The following is a 22,866-nucleotide window of genomic DNA, read 5'->3' on the forward strand; positions in this document are numbered from 1 at the left end:
CAGAACGTTGTCCAGGAAAAAAGGTACACCTGTACACTCTTCATCCTGAGAACAGTCACCAAGACGACAAGGACTTCTGTGAACACTCAAGGAGTGGATGACAGTCCAAAAAACAGCATGCTATATTGAAAATGATCAGTCTCATGAGTTAATTGCAAAAATCAGTTGTGCATTGGTGAACCAGCATATTAAGGTAGGCATCCTTCAAAGTAACTGATGGAAAGTAAACCCCCTAGCAGATCACCACCACTATTGACTTCAATGTCTCCATCTTGAATCTAGTCCTCTTTGTGAACTTGTTCAAGCGTTTTAAGTCCAGCATCACTCAGTCCTTCCTGGATCTCTTAGACCAGAAACAAAAGTGAGCCATGGCCGGAGAAACATCTCGACCTTGAGAACTCTTATCGCGCCAATTCACAAAAGATGATCTATAGCCTTATGCATAGTTCACCTCTTCTCTGCTATCCTCAACTCCCCAGAAGGGAAAAAAGGACAAGTTTAAATCTTTGAAAATTCTTTGATATACCTCTGTCGAACCACATCCAGGACCCATCTGTCAGATGTTGAGAGAAGCCAACTGCAATCAGAGAGCGTTTCTAGTGCTGGAATTTGCACTGAGGGAAGATTGGCTTCTCCTCTTTCCGGACTTAGACATGTTTCACCTGCTTTTGCTGTAGCCTCACCTTCATTACTTAGCCAGTGTAGCCATGAAAAGGATACTTAGGCCTGTAATAAGACCAGCTTTTCCTTTCCCAGGTTTGGAACCAGGACGGTTCTGTAAAAACTTCTTTGATTTATCTGAGGACTGTCACCACTTTGTCCAATGGCTCCCCAAATAACCAACCTACTGAAAATTTCAAAGCTGCTAACATGGTTTTGGCCACCACTGTATCCTGTACTGAACCAGGCAAAGCTACGTAACAGCTGCATGGACATGTCCTTTTGTTTCTAACTGGATTGCGGGGTGAAAAAGGCTTCCATGAGGCTGACTCACACCTTGTTTATCACTCTGTTTTAACAAATGGAGGGCCAAGAGGCCTCTTACCACCTGCTTATTCCTCTATATCTGAGCTCATCCTCTCAGCCCTCCAGGGCTGGCTGTATGGGGCGTGGTCAACCCAAAACAAGCAGGATTTCATTAGTCCTGCAAATGTGGCATGGCTGACCTGCAGCATGAGCAGGGTCCTGTTAGACTAGCAGTTGTGGCATGACTGACCACAGCGTAAGTAGGGTCTAATCAGACCATGCATTTGGTGCCTTTTCTACCAGCTTTTCTATTCCTCTGGTTAATTATGAGGTGCAAACAAACAACAACAAAACCAGCAACAATCATGATTAGTTATTTACTGCTTATTCTTTTCTCCAGACCTTTGGACAAACGGGGATTTAATGCAGGATTTCAGGAACTAGAGTCATTCTATGAAATATCTTAAATCGTTTCCTGTAGTCATGTGTCCATTTCACCATTCTCAGACAAAACCACAATTGCCCTTTTAACTAATGGCTTGGATATATTGGTTCAGAACAGTAAAACTTGAATTTGTTTCAGCTCGAGAAGCTAGGCTCTTTGAACTTCCCTCCTTTAATTTCTGTTGCAGAATTTTCCAGTTGAAGTTAGATTCCTTCCGACTAGAGGGATGAAAGAAACTACTTCTCCTTTCATGTATTTATTGAGGAAGGCAGACCATTCTTTGTGTTCTTTTCCTTGTGAAAGTCAGGATGGCAATATGGTCTGCTGTTTAAGAGAACATCTTCCTTCTATGGTCATTACATCAGGTTCCATTCTGCTGCACAATTTTTCTTTTTTGTTACCATCTTCAAATATGGCCTGAAGATTCCAAGTTCATACTAGTGCTTTTCTGTTTCAGCACAGCACGAGGCATTACAATTTTTCCTAAGAGCTCCTACAGTCCTATTGTCGTAAAAAGGAAAAATTAGAAATTGTGTCTTCAGCTACAAATTCACCGCTGGGCAAGCTTACTTGCTTACTGAAAGAAACTGTGGAGAGAACAACAGATGGAGGATTGGTTACCTTTATAGGTCAAGTAAGCTAAAACATTGCACCTGTTCCTCTGGCCTGAAAAGTAATGTGCATTCTTGAGTATGTTTCCTTCACGTTCGTAGAGCAACAAGCATTCATTTCGGTTTTGTATTTCTGCTGATAGAATGCAGAAGCAAACAGAAACCTAAAGCTGGATGTGTATCATAACTCATAGAAGTAACGATTTTAATGGATGTCTTAAATTAATAATCTAAACACTGAGATATGTATGTATGATATCTGAGTAAATGTCAACTGAGTTCCAAATGCAAACTATGAGCTACACAGACTCAAGAGCAGTTTACACAGTTAACCGCTGGGACCACTGCAATTGAACATTGGACTAACAGATATTACACAGGTTCCCACTGCCTCATAAGATTTTTTTAAAAAAATTGGAGAGCTGGGTTTAAATAAGGTAAGCTCTGTAGCAACAACTCATGTTTGCAAACTAGTATTTATCCCAGTATGTGCGTTGTTCTTATTTACCACTACAAATGGAAGAAGTTATACATATCCTGTAAAAGTTAGGATGTGGCAGAATATTCTATTTGTTTTGCTCATTTGCCACGTAGTTTCATGCATCTACTTTTATAAATTAAGCAACACCTTGTTTTTCTATTCCATCTCAATTTAATGTCTTTACCTAAACAAATACAGCTGTACTAAACACATTCTGTACCTTACTTGTACTTTACACCCTTTGCCATAGACAGTAGGCTAGTTGGTTTACTGCTTCTTTTTGTTCTGGATAGTTTTTTTTTTCTGGTTGAAGTACTGCTGCTGTCCCATCTCCTATCTTACCCACAGAGGGCACACACACAAAAAAAAAAAAAAAAAAAAAAAAAAAAAAAAAGCCCCAAAAAAACACCCTTTATCTTAGCCTTTTCCACAATGCTTTTAGCAGCTACAGACTTGTTTCACCAGCCCACTGAGGAATTTGGCTGTCCCCATCTCTGGGAGCTCCTAACTCATGCGAAAACTGGGTAACACTTAGTTTTCTCCTTCTTCTCAATGTCTATTCTTGACTACACAGTTTGACTTTATTCCCAATTTCTGCAGTATTATACGGTATCACCCCCAAAGTGCTTGTGCAAGGAGACTTCACCTTGTTTCCTTATCAGGAGGATATCATCAGTCTGGTGATCAACTAGCCAATAGAGTCATAGATGTCAATGCCAAAAAAGGACCATTCTGTTCATATCATCTGATCTCGGTCATAACACAATCCACGGAGTAATTCCTACACCTACACCAAACTTCTGCTTGAAGTATATACAGCCTGTCTTTTAGAAAAACACTGAATCTCAGAGATAAAGACGTCAAGTGATGGAGAATCCACTACATCCATAATTAAATTAATCAGCCTTTACATAAAGCTACATGCAAAAGGAAACTGGCTAGGCCCTTGCCTACACACAAAAGTGGCACTGGTTTAACAAAACTGTTTCAAATAATTTGCTTAAAATAGTGAAAAGTCTGCATAGGCAGACTTAAATCTGGCTTATATTTAACTTAAATCAATTCCTTACAGACTTAAGCTAAACCAATAAGCCAGGTGCAAACCGATTTTAGTCAAACCTGTGCAACTAGACATGGCCTAGAACTGCCAAGGCCAAGTCCACCTGCCACAAAAGCCCACTGTGGAGAGCTTGACTCAAATTCCCCTCCTGTCCCTTGACTCAGACACCCCACACCCACATAACCTGCACCTATATTTTAAAAGGTATTGCCAAAACAGTAACCCACAGGACTACTATCCAATAAAAACAATTTGTTTACTCTTATCTAATCTAAAGGATCTGGGCGTAGGAAGAAAAGATTTACCACAAAACATTTAGAAATGTAATGGAAAAGTCCTCTCCCACTTAGTTGCACGTATATATATCCTTGTGACATTTAATTTCCTGCCCTATCTGAAAATCCGAGGGGGAAGGGGAAAGAGACCATTACTATCAATGTAACATCTCACGTGGCTAGATATACTAATTATTTTGGACTTTTAAGCAAAAAGACACATAATAACTTTTGTATCACTACATGCCATTTTGTCATTCCCCAATAACTAGGTTTAACCCCAGCCACCTCACAGGAAGTTTTCAGTACAATTGGGTTTCCAAGAATCCATAGGCTGCCCTCAGATTCTAGTTCTAAATCACCAATACACGTCATGATCTCTAACTGAAGAAATAAAATAATCCAGACAACAATAAAACCTGATATTTAATTATAACTAGGGCTGTCGATTAATCGCAGTTAACTCACGCGATTAACTAAAAAAAAAATTAATCGCGATTAATAGCATTGTTAAACAATAAAATACCAATTGAAATTTATTAAATATTTTGGATGTTTTTCTACATTTTCAAATATACTGATTTCAATTACAACACAGAATACGAAGTGTACAGTGCTCACTTTATATTATTTTTGATTACAAATATTTTCACTGTAAAAATGATAAAAATAGTATTTTTCAGTTCACCTCATACAAGTACTGTAGGCAATCTCTTTATCGTGAAAGTGTAACTTACAAATGTAGATTTTTTTTTTGTTTACACAACTGCACTCAAAAACAAAACAATGTAAAACTTTAGAGCCTACAAGTCCACTCAGTCCTACTTCTTGTTCAGCCAATCGCTAAGACAAACAAGTTTGTTTACATTTACAGGAGATAATGCTGCCTGCTTCTTATTAACAATGTCACCTGAAAGTGAGAACGGATGTTTGCATGGCATTTTTGTAGCTGGCGTTGCAAGGTATTTAGATGTTAGATATGCTAAACATTCGTATGCCCCTTCATACTTCGGCCACTATTCCAGAGGACATGCTTCCATGCTGATGAGGCTTGTTAAAAAAATAATGTATTAAATTTGTGACTGAACTCCTTGGGGGAGAATTGTATGTCTCCTGTTCTTTTTTACCTGCATTCTGCCATATATTTCATGTTATAGCAGTCTTGAACATGTGCTGGGTCATCATCCATTTTAAGAACACTTTCACAGCAGATTTGGCAAAACGCAAATAAGGTACTAATGTGAAATTTCTAAAAACAGCTACAGCACTTGACTCAAGGTTTAAGAATCTGAAGTGCTCTTTTAAAACTTTACTTTTAGAAGTTTTAAAAGAGCAACACTCAGATGAGGAAACTACAGAACCCGGACCACTAAAAAAGAAAATCAACCTTCTGCTGATGGCATTTGTCTCAGATGATGAAAATGAAGATGCGTCGTTTCGCACTGCTTTGAGTTGTTATCGAGCAGAACCCGTCATCAGCATGGACGCATGTCCTCTGGAATGGTGGCTGAAGCAACATATGAATCTTTAGCGCATCTGGCATGTAAATATTTTGCAATGCCAGCTACAACAGTGCCATGCTAATGCCTATTCTCACTTTCAGGTGACACTGGCTAAACAAGAAGCGGGCAGCATTATCTCCTGCAAATTGTATCCAAACTTATTTGAGTGACTGATTCAACAAGAAATAGGACTGAGTGGACCTGTAGGCTCTAAAGTTTTACATTGTTTTGTTTTAGAGTGCAGTTTTTTTTTTTTTACATAATTCTACATTTGTAAGTTCAACTTTCATGATAAAGAGATTGCACTACAGTACTTGGTGAATTTTTACACAGTGCAAGTATCTGTAATCAAAAATAAATACAAAGTGAGCATTGTACACTTTGTATTCTGTGTTGTAATTGAAATCAATATATTTGAAAATGTAGAAGACATCCAAAAATATTTAAATGAATGATATTCTATTATTGTTTAACAGTGCCATTAATCGCAAGTAGCTTTTTTAATCACTTGACAGCCCTACTTATAACATCAAGAGTTATGCTGGCAGTAAATTGTTTGAGGTAACATTTAAAACATCTCAGTTAAATATATATCTGATCTTAAGAAACTGAGCTTAAGTTTTCTGGATTTTGTGAAGAGCATATCAAGTGTCTCTCTCACTTCATTGAAAATCTTTGTTTAAACTGTAAGAACTACACTTACTGACAAGTACTTGGCTCACCAACTAATTACTTCTAGTAACTGAAAATAAGTTATGATTTAGCAAATAAATTTTCCTACTTTTCATGGGCACTTTTTCTGCAAAGGCAGTGACGAAATGGGGAAAAAACACACCCAGTTTCTGAAGAATTAAAAGTTTTCATTCAAAAAACTAAAGCCATGATCATCACACTTGGGTGACTAATTTTAGGCACTGAAGTCTGAAACTCTGCCATCCCCCACCCCCCAAGTTTCTACAATATAAGAAATCTGACCCAAACTTCTATTCCTTATGATTTTGAAGACAATTATCCAGATGAAAGCCAACATAGTTGTCTTCCTGAATGTGCAAGGAGAGAGAACTGCCTCTATTCACATAGATGGGAGGGGTTAATGACCATAGATGGTGAAGGTTTTGATCAGGATTTGCTGCAGCATTGTTAAGGAATTCAAGAGACAGGCATATAGTTAAGGAATTCAAGAGAGGTGGGCATTGACAAAACAACATGGCTCTTCAGACAGTGAGAGTTGCATTGGAAAAAGTGAAGTGCGAGCAGATGGACATTATATCTTATTATGTATGCTTCTGGACCAAAGCACTTGAGCATGATGCTGAGTTGTTCCCAGTTTAAGTGGACTGTAGTAGATCTGATCAGGATGACAGTAGCACCTTGCCAAAAAGCCATGCAGGATGCCGAAGTCAGCAAGAATGACTCTGGCAAATTATCCTGGTTGGTGGCATGAGCAGAATGCCTAAGGGGCAGCAGACTGTGCAGGATCTGCTTGATGGTGCTCCTAGCAAAGCAGTTAATCCCAATAAAACTGATGCTATTGGTGCCGCAATTCAAGACTGGTGATATCACCGACGTGCTGCTGGTGGAAGTGACTCCCCTGTTCCTGGGAATCAAGATGGTGGAAGGTGTCTTCGCTCAGCTCATCAACAGGAACACAATGGTTCCAACCCAAGAAAAGCCAGGCGTTTTCTATAGTAGCCTGCTGACAACATACTTCTTGGCCAATTCACTCTGGTAGGAATTTCTACAGTTCAACATGGAGTGCCCCAGACTGAAGTCACTTTTGACACCGATGCTAACAGCACTGTTCACATTTCAGCAAAGGATAAAGGGACAGGACGCGAACAGCAAATTGTGATCCAGTCTTGCGGTGACCTCAGCAAAGATGGCACTCAGAACATGGTGAAGAATGCAGAGAAATATTCAGAGAAAGACAGACAAAGAAAGGAACGTGTCAAAGCTGTGAAGATAACAGAAGGCATCATCCAAGATAGAGGAGTTTAAGGATCAGCTGCCAGCAGATGACTGCAACAAACTGAGGGAAGAAATTGCAAAAACGAGAGAGCTGTTGGCTCATAAAGATGCGGAAACAGGAGAAAACATTAGACAGACAACATCCATCTTATAGTAAGCTTCCCTCAAGCTCTTTGGAATAGCATACAAAAAGATGGCACCAGAGCAAGAGGGTTCTGGTGGAAGTTCTGGGGATCCGAAGAAAGAGAAACAGTAAAATATCACTGCTGTCCACAGACTGGAGCAGGAAGAGGGTGAAAGTTCTGAAGCTTGGAAGCAAAGGGACCATCCTGAGCTGAAATGGGCAGAATTCAGTCTGGTCTTTGCAGTATTCTATATATAATTTCTTTAGTGTATAAATGTAAGGATTTCTCTACTAGATAAATCTTCATTTAATGAAAGTTAATTCATGAAAGAAAGTTCTAAAGTTTCGGTCTTGTGGTATTTTCAATTGAGCAGCCAGGGGATTCACTCATCATTTACTCCTAACACTTGACATAACAGTGTACTAAATTAGGTCAAAGGTTTGAAACCACGTCACAAATCATGGTGCAGGGACGGGAGTCCTGATGAAGCCTGAAACAGAACAGCCGCCCTATGGATCCTCTTTGTGGAGCTAAGCACTTTTCGTCTGATTTGTAGTACATCCTGGGTTCAGCAGTGGCTGGGTCAGCTACATTGCCAGACAACATTAAATCTGCAGCTAACTTAGTATTCTTGTACCAAAGGAGAATGCATTACTTTAATTTGGCTTTAACTTTATTCCTTATTTATAAGGGCACATTGAAGTTACATGCATTGATTGTCTAAGCTTTCTGCTCCATCCTAGTCTGCTTTCTGCTTATTGTAAAACAACTTACCTGATGAAATTGTTCTCACTGGAATCACACACTTTAAGGTCAGAAGGGACCATTATGATCGTCTAGTCTGACCTCCTGCACAACTCAGGACACAGAATCTCACTCACCCACTCCTGTATCAAACCCCTAACCTATGTCTGAGCTACTGAAGTCCTCAAATCGTGGAAAAATCACTAAGTTTCCCCTCCACAAATTAATACATGCATCCATCCATTCCTTTCTTCACCCCTGCCCTCTCAATACCACGCACTCACACACACACACACAACCTATCCCCTGCCGGTGCAGTGTAAGTCTTCTGGCTAATTACCTACTGGATGATGGTAAAAGTTAGGCAGAGTTGAACAAACCCAAGAATATTTACTGCTATCATGAACCTTTAATTAATTTGTTTCTCTTTGTTAACACAAGAAACCATATACAAATGCACTGTTATTGTGGTAAGCAGTACTCTAACAACTTGTTTTATCTGTTACTAGTTTTCAGTCTTGCAAAATTTCCTAAAATGACTTTGTATTTAGGAATGAAATCAACCTTAAAAGCTGCAATTGGTTCAGAACATAGTAGCCCACTTAGGAGCCTAGACCAACAGAACCAGCTTAATCTCAGTGTTCCACTTTTCTCTGGCTCCCCAGTGAATATGGAGCCATATTTTATATTTCTGTAGTCCTATGCAAAGCCCTCCATAGGACTAAGCCAACTTAGCTGGGGACAGCCTCACACTGCCTGACCACAACCTTCTTCAACAAATGTTTCACAGGAACAACAGATTGTGAAACTTCTGAGAGTAGAAAATAGAGCTTTCTTGGCAAACAGCCCATAAATCTGGCATTCCCAAAAAACAACGAGATTACTTCAAAGCTCTGTGCCGTCAGAATAAAATGCAAGGCTCTTTGACCTAACCTTTCCACAATAACATCCCTCTAAAGCCCAGTTTTTGTAGACTCGAGGCGGGAGGAAATAAAAGGACACCATTATATCTGTGTTCATTTCATAAGTTCATGATGTACTCTGCTTACCATAGTGAACCTGGATGGAAACAAGGAGGAAGGAATTCAAATCAGCAAAGAGAATAGTCTAGTGAAAATACTATTCTTTTAAACTTACATAAAATGATTCAGATTCTGGACTCCTTTGACATTACATTCCCCTCCCATAATGTTCATATCAACAAAAGCTCACTGTGATTTAACATTTGGGAACAAAGCCAATAACAGTCCACTTTCCTCAAGGATATTAAAAAAACCCATGTATTTTAGAATATGAATGCAAAGCTCTACTCAAACCAAGGATTTAAAAATCTTCGGTGTTTACAAATAAAATATCCCCCCAGAGGTCATATTTTTCCTTACACTGTGTCAGAACAATCTTATCTGATATGGGAAAAGGAAATTTCAGATTTTACTCTTGGTTATGAATTTTAATAAGGCTGGATTTTAAATAGTTCTATTTAAACTCAGGAAGTTCTTTTGGTGTCCTTTGTAGGGTTTTCCCATTAGCTGCAACACAGCTGCAGATCCCCAACAATTAGTTTCACCATGCTTTTCACTGAGTGGAGTAACCTCTGCTCCAAGAAATGGCAGTCTCCAACGCATAGACCAACAACAAGGTGTTTCTAGCTTTCCCAGTGCAATTAGTTAGAAAGATTTTTCTTTCCTTCCTCAAATGTACTGACTGACCGACTTACTTTCTTGAAGGTCTGGTATACTCTCATACAGTTATCAGTATATATGTGTGCCACCCCTTCAGCTTCACGGTATAGCTTTACTGTTTCTTGGTCAGACATGAAATTTCTTCCGAGTTTACATCAACAGTGTCTCAGTCTTTTCCAACATGGATGTCTTTTACTCACTGCTTCTGTGGTTTATATCCTATGTAAATGGTTTTCTGAGCCGATATTATTAGACCTCCAGCGTAACAAGTGCACTGGTTTCTTAGTTTGACATCATCTTGCTCAGTCTGTGTTACTGGATCATTGTGATCTGGTGTTCTCAGTCGGATAGTGCACCTGCCTCTTCACTGTAGCATGATCTATAGCAGGGGTTCTCAAACTGGGGTCAGGACCCCTCAAGGGGTCACAAGGTTATTACATGGGGGGGGGGGTGTCGCGAGCTGTCAGCCTCCACCTCAAACCCCACTTTGCCTCCAGAATTTATAATGGTGTTAAATATACAAAAAAGTGTTTTTAATTTAGAAGGGGGGGGTTCACACTCAGAGGCTTGCTATGTGAAAGGGGTCACTAGAACAAAAGTTTGAGAACCACTGATCTATAGCTCTCTGCTACATCCTGATCTCAGTTTAAACTCACTTCCACGATACATATGCTAATCCAGTCTCCAATAGGATGACTACTGCTCTATGAATTACCACTCAGACTGCTAGCACAAGCAGGAAGTTTAAAGAATTGTTGTTACAAGCCATATATTTCACATTGACCTTCAGGATTGGACATTTAATAGAGGGGCCCAAGATCCAACTGCAAAAATACAAAAATTTGAAGGCCATGTCACTGAAGATTTAAGAGAACTATTCACCTCAGAATCCAGCATAATATATACAGGTATGTAGATACCTATCCATTTGCAAATTCAAATGCTGTAATTTTGTTACTACATTTTTTCACTTCAGATGGGCTCCAGAAACAATGTATTTTTGCTTTCAAGTGTAGAATTTTAGTTGAAAATCCCATTCTGGAAGATTCACTTCACAGCAGTTCCACAACAGGTAGCCTTTGCTGACCAGTCAAAAGGTTACTCTTCTTACTATCTCCCTGACAGAAAGATGTCTAGTCAACTCCATTTTCACTTTTTTGGGGAAGCCCAGAAAGCAACACATTTTACAATTATTTACACAACACTTAGTTCCCCCTTACAGAATTAAGGACCTCCCTCCTACATTTTGAAGGTGGATTTGTTCAGAAGTGACTTTTAAATAAAAGTTTTAATGAATGGGTGAAATCTGTATACCCCAAGGTGACAGTGACCAAAAATACGAAAGTTGGAAGTGACAGGGGAAGAATATTGCTAATTCAATTCTTGGGGGGTAAGGGAAGAGGGAGGAATCTAAACTCACTATCATTCAGATGATATTACATATATAATATTTAAGTATATAATATTAAAAAAGCAAACAATGTCTCTGCTCTCCTAAATTATGAATCAGTTGCAGTGTCACAAAGTTCCCGCCACGGCCTTTGCACGCTGTTATTTAGGATAGTAGTGTGTAGAAGCCCCAAAGATAGGGGCCCTATTGTGCCCACAGGTGCTGCCCCCGCAGCTCCCACCGGCCACGGTTCCTGGCCAATGGGAACTGCGGAGCCAGCACTCAGGGCAGGGGCATCGTGCAGAGCCGCCTAGCCGCACCTCTGCCTAGGACCAGCAGGACATATTGCCGCTTGCGGGGAGCCACCCGAGGTGAGTGCCACCCAGATCTGGCACCCCACACCCTTCTCCCACACTGAACCCCCTGCCCCGAGTCCCCTCCCATACCTGAACTCCCTCCTAGACCCCACAACCCATCCTGCACTCCGAACCCCTCATGCCTGTTCCTCCACCTAGGAGCAGCAGGGACATGTTGCCGCTTCCGGGGAGCCATGTGGAGCCAGGTAGAGAGCCTGTTGGTCCTGCACCAATCGGACCATAAACCGGACTTTCAATGAATATCAGAAATGCCAGTTTATAGAGCTTTCTGGTTGGTAAAGTGCCAGATAACACAGCTTTTACTGTAATTAGTCATTGCCTCTTGTTTTTCATATTTTGGAAAGGAGCTGCAGATGTAGGCTTTATAGATGTGAGGTTTTTTGTTTTTTTTAAAGGAGAAGTGAAGCCACATGTGGCTTCACAGTACAAGTGCATACATTCAAACGAGCATGAAAATTAAAATGCCAAACACAAAATATAAAGGCCTTTAAGAAACATTTTGCCTTTTCAGTTTACTAGTAAGTTTATCCTGGGATGTGAGTTGCATAAAGAAATTTCTGAAGATGAGATGTCCTGGGTTCTTAAAACTTTCTTTTCCCTCTTGAAATGTAAAAAGATCCCATATAAAGAAAGCTAGTCTGATTTTAATTAGGAGTACAATGAAACATGGATTCTAAAAAGCAGATGTCATCCTTGTGATTGTCATAGTAGTACCTAGCAAACATCAGTGTTGAAACTGTTGAAAAGGGCATGTTTAATACAAGTTAATGACTTGTTAAAACCTCCCAGCGTTGTAATACAAAACAGTTTTATTGTATTGTCAGCACCAAGTGTTGCAGCTTGCTCAGTTTTTCATTTGAGCTCCTGTTCAATGCAATGCAAGTTACAAATTTATTTACTTTGCAGATTTTTCCTTAAATGTTTAGTAAATATACATTCATATACTACTATTTCAAATATTTTGCTCATTTCTATCTCTCTACTCCAAATGCTCCATGTTGTGTCCAAACTAAAATCTTGGACTGTCTCTCCGACATGTTTTCATGGATGTCTAGCCATCAATTCAAGCTCAACATGGCTAAAATAGAGCTCTTAAACTCTCCCTGCTATCTCTTTTCTCACTGACCATGGAAAACACCATCAACTTGCCGGTCACTCAAGCCCATAACCTCGGTGTCATTGTTGAGTTGGAACCCTCACGCATACATCACCTCATCCAGGCTATGTCCCAAGTCTTGCAGATTCTTTCTGCATAATACACCTCTACCCCGCATTAACGCTGTCCTCGGGAGCCAAAACAATCTTACCATGTTATAGGTGAAACCGCGCTATATCGAACTTGCTTTGATCTGCCGGAGTGCGCAGCTCCGCCCCCCCGGAACACTGCTTTACCGCGTTATATCCGAATTCATGGTATATGGGGTCACGTTATATCAGGGTAGAGGTGTATCTCTAACATACACCCTTTCCTATCCATCCACACAGCTGAAACTCTCGTCCAGGCTCCCATCTAGCATCTCAGTTACTACAACATCCTTTTCTCTGGCCTTGACAAATGCAATCTTGCCCATCCATTCAGGATTCTGCTGCAGAGATCATTTTCCTGTCCCTTTACTTTAACCATCTCCCCTGCTTTGCATCCATCCACTGGCTCCCCCTTCTCTAGTGTATTAAACAACCAACTCCTGCCACTTCTGATCCGCCCATGATGCCAGCCTTCACCACCCACTTGATAAATTTTCAAGCAAGCACCTTTGTGCTTTCTCCAATGCTAACCCTCAGACTTCAGAGGAGCTCTTCATAAATATCTGCAAAACTAACTCATAAAACTTCTTCAAACCCTGCTCTGCCATGATTCCTACAAAAACTTCACAACAATTAGGCTGTGGTGGCTGAGACCGCAGCCTCTCACTATTTTCTTGCACTCCTCTATCAATCTGCCTCTGTATCCATCTGTTGTCTCTTGTCTGATACTTACGGTAGATTGTAAATTATTTGGGGGCAAGGATTATCTTTTTGCTCTGTTGCTACTTCACCTAGCACAATGTGGTCCTGGGCCATGACTGGGACTCCTAGGAGTTACAATACATACATAATAAATAATTAATAGCTATTATCTGTAGGATGAAAACATGAAGCCACACGTGGCCAAATGTTATAAATCTTCACGAGGTTTGAAATAAATCTAGTCAGTTTGCAATATAAATCAAGTTTAATGACTATCTTTACTCTCCTAAGAGCTACTCAGAGTGATATTCTTGAAAGGTCAGAGTTCCAGTGCCAGCAGGGCAGTTTAAAATGTCTCATGAATATCAATGTAAAGGTTGTAGATATCAAAATGGAGGACACTGCCATTATAAACCTGGATATTATAGACTTTAACAAAGGGAAACAAATACAGGTCAGATATTGTATAGGTATACATCCGATGAGGCGTTCATCTTTATCAGCTCACTTATTTTGAACAAAATACCTTGGGCCAGATCTTCAGGTTGGTGTAAACTCACACAGCTTCAATGTAAATTGGCATAACTCCATCAGCTGGGGGATCTGGCTCCAGAAAGAACCCTAGAGAATTTTGGGGGTTGTGATTTACGCAAACAGTATTTAAAGAGACACTGCTGGAATACATCCATAGTAATATAATTACTCCATTTCTAATGGTTTTGAAATGCTACTCTTTCAAAACTGAAAAAATCCCTACCTACAACATTATAAATAGCATTTTTATGGTAGGCCAAATCACACCAGTTCCTGGAAGATAAAATCCATAATCTGAATTCTTCCCAGACTGTCGGACATTACTTCGATCACAAACAACACTCTACTATCCTTGTCTATCCTCAACAGCTCATTGCATGTTCTCTGTGAGAAGTTCCAGAAGTTTTCCCTCCCCGAGTAGTATTTGGAGGGATTCTTTCAGTGTTCCTCCAGCTGCCCAAGAGCACACCTGCCATGGCAGAGGCTCTGGCTTCATTCCCAACACATATCCCAAATAATTCCATCTTCTTTTCTGGATTGCTTTAGAGATAATGAGCTGTTGAATGCTCTGATAAATCTTGGCATTTGTTATAAATTCATTCCATTTGATATTTAGTATTTTTCTAAGGCATTTAGACACTTGCCTGTACCTTTGGTGGATTTCCAGCTATTACATCCATGCATTAAGACGGAAATAATAATTGAGCTCAACATTCGTAGACTGGTCTTTAAGTTGTAGACTTTTGATGACCAAATCTTGTTTAAGCTGAGGACTTCAGCTGCCACCTTACCAATTAGTGACATTATTTCCTTATGGCCATCCCCACTGGCTTGCATGCATGTTACTGCCAACGTATATGAATTAACTCACTTCTTTCTATTCCTCTGCCTTCTAAAGTAATGCTTGAGTTGGAAGATGCTGGGATTCTCAATTGATTTTCCCCCCCCATAACTGATTATTAACCCCATCTTTTTTGCAATGCTGGTCTTTATTTGCATGTTGGCTGAGCTGTCACTTAGACGAGCTATATCATCAGCACAAAATAGATCTTCTATACTGTTGTTAAGCTGCCTTGATGATACTAGTTATTTTTACTGGCATACCATAATACTTAAAGATGTTCCCAAATGAATTGCAATAGATGCATCAAATGCTTTCTTGAAATATATGACTACTGGTTTTTGCCATCTGACCCTCTCTTCGATTATTCTTCTTAGGGTGAAAATCTGGTTGACACACGATTTTCTGGGTTTAAATCCAGCCTTCTAAAATGAGATTAATTTAATACCGCTACCACACTCATCTCCCTAAATATGCCCTGGTTAAGCAAGTACAAAGGGCATTCAAAAAAGTTAGTCCATTCTCTGTAATTATGATCAGAAGATACTAAACAGAAGAAGTTTTCAAAGTCTCAAGGTCAAAAAACTAACACTTAGGTTCCTGACAGCCTCAAAAAAGATAACAGTTTCAAACAAACAGTAACTGTTAATGACAGTTGCTACTGATGATTAATAAATACTTGCTTGGAAGAGATGAATGTTACCAACGGTCTCAATGTTCTAGAAAGACTTAACTTCTATACCTAATCCAACTACACACAGGAAACAAAAGGTCTCAGGTTCCCCTCAAATCATCCAAAGGAGGAAGCTGGAAGCTGCAAGCACCAGTGAACAAGTGGATGCTGTTGCATCACTGACATCCGTCCCATTCACATTAGCACCAAGGTCTCCCTCTTTCATCAACAACGGGCTGAGAAGAAAGTATGAGATTTTCTCAGGTCTTGTCTAGACTGGCATAAAATGTGTCTTTTTAAAACACTTACTTTAGCTAAAGTGTTTCTTTCATTTCTCATAAAACGATGGGGAGTGCAATGAGGGAAGGGTATCGTCTTTCACCTCACAAAGAGCCCTAGTATCGAGCCAAGAGCTAATTAATTCCCCCAAACCATGGTAACAGTATCAGCTCCTTACCCTCCCCAGCAGTGATTGGATGCATCCTGAAAAATGACGGAGAGGAGTCAGAAGAAAGGGCAGCACGCTAAAGGAGGCCGCCGCAATCTTGGGTATACTTGGGATAACAGACTCTTACCACTGCACCCTGCTGCTGTATGCCTGTTGCGTACCAGCTGATAACTTGGCCTATCAGGCCTTGTCTACACTAGATTTTTCCTTAAAGTTACCCACTATTATTACAGCTCCACTGGTGGTAGCAACAGCGGTCATCTAGTGCGGACCAGTTGCTGGTATTTCCACTGCATCAGAGCAGGCCTAGACAGCATGGAAATTAAAATACCTACTTTCACCCACACACTACCTATGCTAGCTCTCCTACTATTATCACTGATTGAGCCACACCAGAAAGTTTTAAGACAAGGCTTCAGTAGCTGCACGTCTCTGACTTGCATTCTCTCAGTAGCAGGAAGATTCTGACCAACCAGCAGTCACAAACTGCTCCCCACTCCTCTCCCTCTTGTTTGCAGCCAAGTTGAGGGAAAAATATTCCTCTCAGACAAGGATCTAGAGATGTGTAAAGGCAGATTTTTTCTAACAAAAATGGAGGGGGCAGGGAATGGCATTGTGCTTGCTCTACCCTTTTTCCATCCTCAGAAGTAACAGGAATGTCAAGTCTGGTATTCCCCTGGTTTTTCAGGAAGACTTTTAGTGGACCAGGGCATATGAACTGGAGAGCTGACTCTCAGGGAATAGGGAAATTAACTGGAATAAAATATTTCACAATAGCTCGCTCTGTGAATTCACTTATTCCAGTGTATGAGTGTTCACATGGAGAGCAGTTCCAGAATATTTTTTTCAGAACTGTTTACCACGAGGCCAGGGTGCTGAATCTTTAATGAAATCCTTTATCCAGAATGCTCATTAGTCAAGTGAAATTAAATGTGTTAAATTGTAAACAATAAGTGACTAAAAAAATCACTTCTCCTTCCCAACTGTTCAGTTTTCTGTCTTTTTACTCTTAGGATATCAATTTCACTAGTTCTCCAGTCACCATATAGCAGTCAAAGGAAAAGAAGGCTGGATTTCTAATGTGTAAAAACCATACATAAAAATTTGCAAATTGAACACTTTTCATGCCTTCTTTATACATTTTTTAAGAGAACATTTGCCTATTTTCCCTTTTTAAATTGTCACCTTTAACTTTCAATTAGTTATTTTCACATTTAGGATAAAATTATATAGGAAACATCCCCACAAAGAGAACAATGTAAAAAAATTAAGCAATGCGTGTTTTAATTAGATGTTCCCTATTCAGAAGCAGGGCTTGGTAAAGCAACTGGCCCCAGGCAAGACAGAGGCCTGCCTAGCTAGCAACAGTACTTAGCTTAGGTTCTGCAAATGTTGATTGTCTATCATTTACCAAAAAGTTTCTAGCCCTTGCACTTGTGACGATAATTTTACATTAGATTATTGTTTGAAAGCTAGTCCTTTTCCAAATCTTGGATACAGATTGCTCCAGAGTGCCACTTTTGTTACTCACAACTTTGTTAAACACCAAAAAAAGTAAAATTAACAAAATTCTGATAATTTTTATTGATGGTATTCAAAACCTTGTGCCTATCATGCTACGCATACTTAGTAAAGCAATGAGAAGCTGCGAAATGGACACACGAGCTAATTACTCTGATGTGCCACACAAAACATTGCTGATTAAAAAGGTAAAGCAATGGAGACCATTTACCCCCCTCTCCCCTGCAGAAACAGGAAGTACCTATGGAAAAAGACAGAAAAGCTCCTCCTCCCTCACAAAACCTGGGGAAGTGCGACTTCAAATTTTTCAGACTTTTACTAATCAGCAACTGATATCCAGGATATAGATTAGCCTTTCTGGCTGAGTTTCCCACCACTGCTCACACTGGCAGAGCTGAATCAGTGATAACACAGAGAATTTTTATTTATTTATTTATTTTAAACACAAAAAGTCCATGATGTACACAAGTCAGTGGAGACCACAAGCAGGTTCCAGAGACAACATGCTGGAATAGCCTCAGCAAAACTGTCCCCCCCCCCCTCCATCTGTGTACATGTTGGCCTTGGAACTTGGCTTCTCATCAGGTTTTGCTGCTGGAGACCCCACCCTCTTTTCTCATACTGGAATGGAATAATGAATGTCTAGTCAAGTTTTTAAGTCCCAACTAAGAATTAAACATGCAGACCATAACTGCAGTTTTAATGAAACTAGAAAACCAAATATGAGTGTTGCATTATAGACATGTAAACTACTGGTATATGAGGCATACTGAACACTCGAGATTACCTCTTAAAATTCTCCTGTATGTTACCCTTAATAGATAATATTTAAAACAGAAGGAACAATTTACTCCAAAAGTTACTGAATACTCGGGAAATAAGTGTTATAGTATCAAGAAAGAAGATGATAGAGTTCTTGTTTAGTTTCCTTTTCTAGTATGTGTAATCACAAGCAGCATGTCTTTAATAATATTAACTAGTAAATAATACTACGCAGCACATACTCTTAAGATGGCGCAAGTGTTATGATGCTAATGGTGAGCATTCACATCATGGCAATAGAGGAAAAACTCTGTTGGCAGCACCAAGCATTTATACCCCATTTATAAAATTTAGGGGTGGGGGTCAATCTTTACTTTAGCATATACTATCCTGTTAGGCTGGATTACTTTTGTTTTTGGCCAGATTCACACCAAAGAACTAATAGTAGAGTAAGAGACCATATTTGGAGATAAAGTAAAAGCATATTGGTATTATCCTGTTTAACAAAAGCCCAAAAGAATTACAACCGAGGCTTACTAATTTAAAACAAAACCCCCTCTCAGAGACCCTGTTTCTTCCCACAAGGCACAAGTGGCAACAGGCCTCCATGAGCCTGTACTGAAGATGGTTTAACTGCAAGGGAAGAGGCAAAACCCAAATAATTGTCAGTAATGTGTCAGTTTGCTAATTATACTGGGCTCAATGTCCATAAGGAATGAAACTAGAACTACAGAAGTTTTGAGCTACATAAAGCAGAATGGCTTTTAAGTGTCTTTCAAAGTTTTCCATGAGTCAGTAAGTCAGTCCATAAGCCACCAATTCACATTTAAAATTACTATCATCACTGATCTACATTTACATACAGCTTCTCTTTTTCATTCTTCATATACCTATAACTACCTCGCCTCTATAATTAAGTTCAGGACTTCACAGCACACTCAACTAGCAGACAACAAGCCTCGCTTTATATCCTCTTGCAATACTCATGAATCGGATGTACCCAAGTGTTAAGATTCCTTTATTTTTACATTAAATTGCAGAGTAAACTGTCAAGTAAGATTGTTTCCCAATCTTTGCTGCTCCTGTATTTATAGTATTGCAACTCTTTTTCTGCTCTATGACAAATACCAACTTTTATCCAAATCCTTACTTTGCTAAAAATTACAAAATTTAGTTGTTTCCAACATTCAGGGTAAAAAAAAAGAAGATGGAAACCACCCCAGGATTTATGTTGTGTGTCCAAATATGAGAGAAACTTTAACAAAACTAAAAATAAACATCAATGTTCATGTGGTGTAAAATAAGAGGGATTCAACTAAATGAATGTATGAGAGTAGAAAATTAAACAGTAGTGAGTCTTCATCACTAAAGCTTTGGCTAAAATGTTCCATTTCTGTAGCTTCAAGAAAACATTGCTGGAAAATGAAAAGAATCGGCTTCAAAGAATCCTTTAATACACACAGTCAAACCTAAACCCACCTCAAACAATTTGGGATTGTTAAGTATCACTTGATGTTTGCAGTATTGTAGCCATGTTGGTCCCCGGATATTAGAGAGACAAGGTGGGTGAAGAAGAGCTCTGTGTAGCTTGAAAGCTTGCCTCTTCCACCAACAGAAGTTGCCACAATAAAATATATGACCTCACCCACCTTGCCTCTCAAGTAACACAGACTTTCAACAAGTTCTCTGCTCCAAGTTGCATGAATGTCAACTCATGTCCTTCCTTTTTTGCCTACCCACATCTTTGTTCTATGCATTTACAACATCAATTTTATTCTGTTTCTTTTTCAAACAAAAAACATACTCCACAATACTTTAGAGTTCATACAATTTCACAGGAAGATTCAGAAGGAAGTTCTGAGTAGGTCTTCAGGAAGCAGCAGCCAATAAATTCTCATTCTTGAGCTTCACCTTTAGTTTATCCCCTCCCTCCTATGTACACTGATTCTTACATCCAAAAATAAAATAAAATAAAATAAAATGGCAGATCACATCCAGCAGCAGCAGGAAAATGGGGAAAAGAGGATGGTTAGAAAAATAACAGTCATGGACACAGAACGAGGGGACTACAAAAACTGAATCCCCAAAACCTTTTCCAGACCAGCCTTTAAACTGGACCGAGCTCAGTAAAGAAAAGGTCATTTACTTATGGTGCAACATCTTCTATGAGGCTTCCTGATAGTTATTAGCACTGAGTAGAACACATGGGTTTAGAAGTGCACCACCCATATGTACCCTACTTGTATACATTTTGCTACACAAGAATTTTTTTTAAATTGAAACATAAATTGCAATTGGTGCAAAGGTAGCACTTCCCCACAGGTAAATTGCTCAGTATTTTCACACAGTATTTGCAACCTCTAACTGCACAAAATCAATAACCACCAGAAAAAGCTAGTTCAGCCACAAACATATTTCATTCGTCTCATTTCCAGTATCATTTAAATAGTAAAGCATTTTATATCTCTCTCATTTGACCTACTCAGTTGATTCTCTGATACAAAGACCAAGATAACAAATCGCAAAACACGTAACAACAATATAAACATACTCTGCCTTCTGCAGATTGAGATTAAATTAATCCTTCCACAAAGCGCATTGGTGGAGGTTTGTCTAATCTAAAAACCTGATCACCAAAATACTCCTCAGCAAACTCTACACCTTCAACATATAATAAGGTTTATTTCTTGAAGCTTTCATTTCCCCCTTTTGATTCTGAATTAAAAATTCTTAGAGGAGAAGAAAGTTATTTACACTTTGGAACATATATTGTTCAGTAAACTCTCTTTTCTAGAGGATCAGCATCTTGAAGAGGAATTTTTTACTTATGGGTTCAACATTTTAATAATCTCCACTCTTCCTCCCTCCCCAACAAAAAACAGCCAATTATGGAAACCAAAACTGCAAAAGATGCCTTTAAAAAAAAAAAAAAAAAACCACGTCACAGTTCATTGTTCACATATCCTTTCCAGTACAAACAGCACCCTGGAGTTGATTTTAGTATAAGAACATCTAATCACATTTGTACTTTTAAAAGAGATACTGTGTTTATTTTCTAAGCGTATATAGACATTCTCTTCACTCCCAATCTGGCTTTAAAAATCCCTCAACTTTTGAAATAGCTACTATACAGCTGTGTATTTTCGTTTCTGCTGCCTTTAACTGGTCTGCCTTCATTAATCTGGTTTATATCTATTTTCTGACAGATTGTAAAGAGCTTTGAACAAGAGTAGTGTACTTATTAATACAAGTCTACAGACTAAGCCATCCCCTCTTCTCATTCTAACACTATTATACTCACATATTAAACTATACACAGTACAGAGTCATGAAATCAGGTGAACATACATCACATGTAATCAACTGCAAGTCAGGCCCTACTTATTCCAAGCCAAGAGCAGAACAAGGGTGGGTTTGTTTAAGTTGTATAGTGCACCGTGTGGCAGAAAAACAGCAGCTCAGGCCACTGAATTCCACGGTGCCTATGCATTAAGTGTCACTGGTGTTAATAAATTATCTTGGAGGCGAAGTTACATTAAACAGAACTGGCACAAGCTCCCCGCGCAAATCCTGGATATTAATTTTCTGAGCTCTGCACTCCCCTCTCTCCCCCCCACAAAATGGCGACGTGGACCGTAGGGAGGAGGAGAAAGGAGAGAGTGCAGCACTCTCCTGAGAGCCGGGGCTGGGAGTGGGGTTGTGTGAGGGGAAAGAGGGGCGCCCCGGGGGGTAGGGAAGGAGGGATCCGGATACGGGGGGAAGGGAAGGAGCGAGTATAAGCGGGGGAGGAGAAGGGGAATGTGACGGGGAGTGGAGGAATAGATCCCCGGGGCCGAGGGGGGGTGGGGTGTCCCCAAACGCCGGGGAGGCTGGGGTGGGAAGAGGGCGGCAGTGCGAGCCGGCTGCCCCGGGGAGGAGGGACAGAGCGGGCAGTGGGGATTAGTCCCCGGTGCGGCAGATGGGGAGCGCGGCGCAGGCCCGAAGCCCCACGGGGCGCTAATGAGGAAGAGGAAGGCCCGGGGCGGGGGAAGAGGAAGGGCCGGAGGTGGAGGCTCGCGGCGGAGAGCGGGCCCCGGTACCTTTTCTTCTCGCCGCTGAGCTCCATGGCGGCCGCTCCTGGCTCGCACGGCGGGGCCTGTCGCAGTCCGGCCCGGCGGTTCAAGCCGCGCAGGGGGTCGCGCAGAGGTGGGGGGCGGCGCAGCCGAGGGCCGGGGCTCAGCGCATGGGGCAGGCGGCGGGGCCTGCGGAGGGGACGGGCTCGGCGGCGGCTCTGACCACGTAGGCGGCGGGCTGCTCGCTCCTCGCCGAGCGCGGGGAGGCGGAGGGCGAGTGGGCGGGCGGGGCCGGCCCTGCCGAGCGTCGCACCACTGAGAGGCCTCGCAGCCGCCCGGCCCCCCTCGCCGGCTGGGTCAGCTGAGCAAACAGCTGGGAGGGGGCCGGAGTCTCACGTGTAGGGCTGTGTGCGGGACGAGCCCCCCTGCGCCCGGCCCGCGGCGACACAGCGCGGCCTGCAG

The 22,866-nt window shown here is 40.7% G+C and overlaps 1 protein-coding gene and 1 pseudogene across 1 annotated transcript in view; one reads left to right on the forward strand and one right to left on the reverse strand.

Moving 5' to 3' along the window:
• Positions 1-22,614, reverse strand: part of HIF1A (hypoxia inducible factor 1 subunit alpha) — a 46,612-nt gene extending 23,998 nt beyond the window's left edge. The window contains exon 1 of the mRNA XM_026654202.1: positions 22,432-22,614. Within this exon, the coding sequence (XP_026509987.1) occupies positions 22,432-22,457 (26 nt within the window). The 5' untranslated portion in view covers positions 22,458-22,614. The remainder of the gene's footprint in view (positions 1-22,431) is intronic.
• Positions 6,505-7,564, forward strand: LOC112102910 (annotated as a pseudogene).
• Positions 22,615-22,866: the final 252 nt, after the last annotated feature.

Source organism: Terrapene carolina, unplaced genomic scaffold (assembly GCF_002925995.2).
Source record: "Terrapene carolina triunguis isolate 2854851 unplaced genomic scaffold, T_m_triunguis-2.0 Scaffold189, whole genome shotgun sequence".
Lineage (NCBI taxonomy): Eukaryota > Metazoa > Chordata > Testudines > Emydidae > Terrapene > Terrapene triunguis.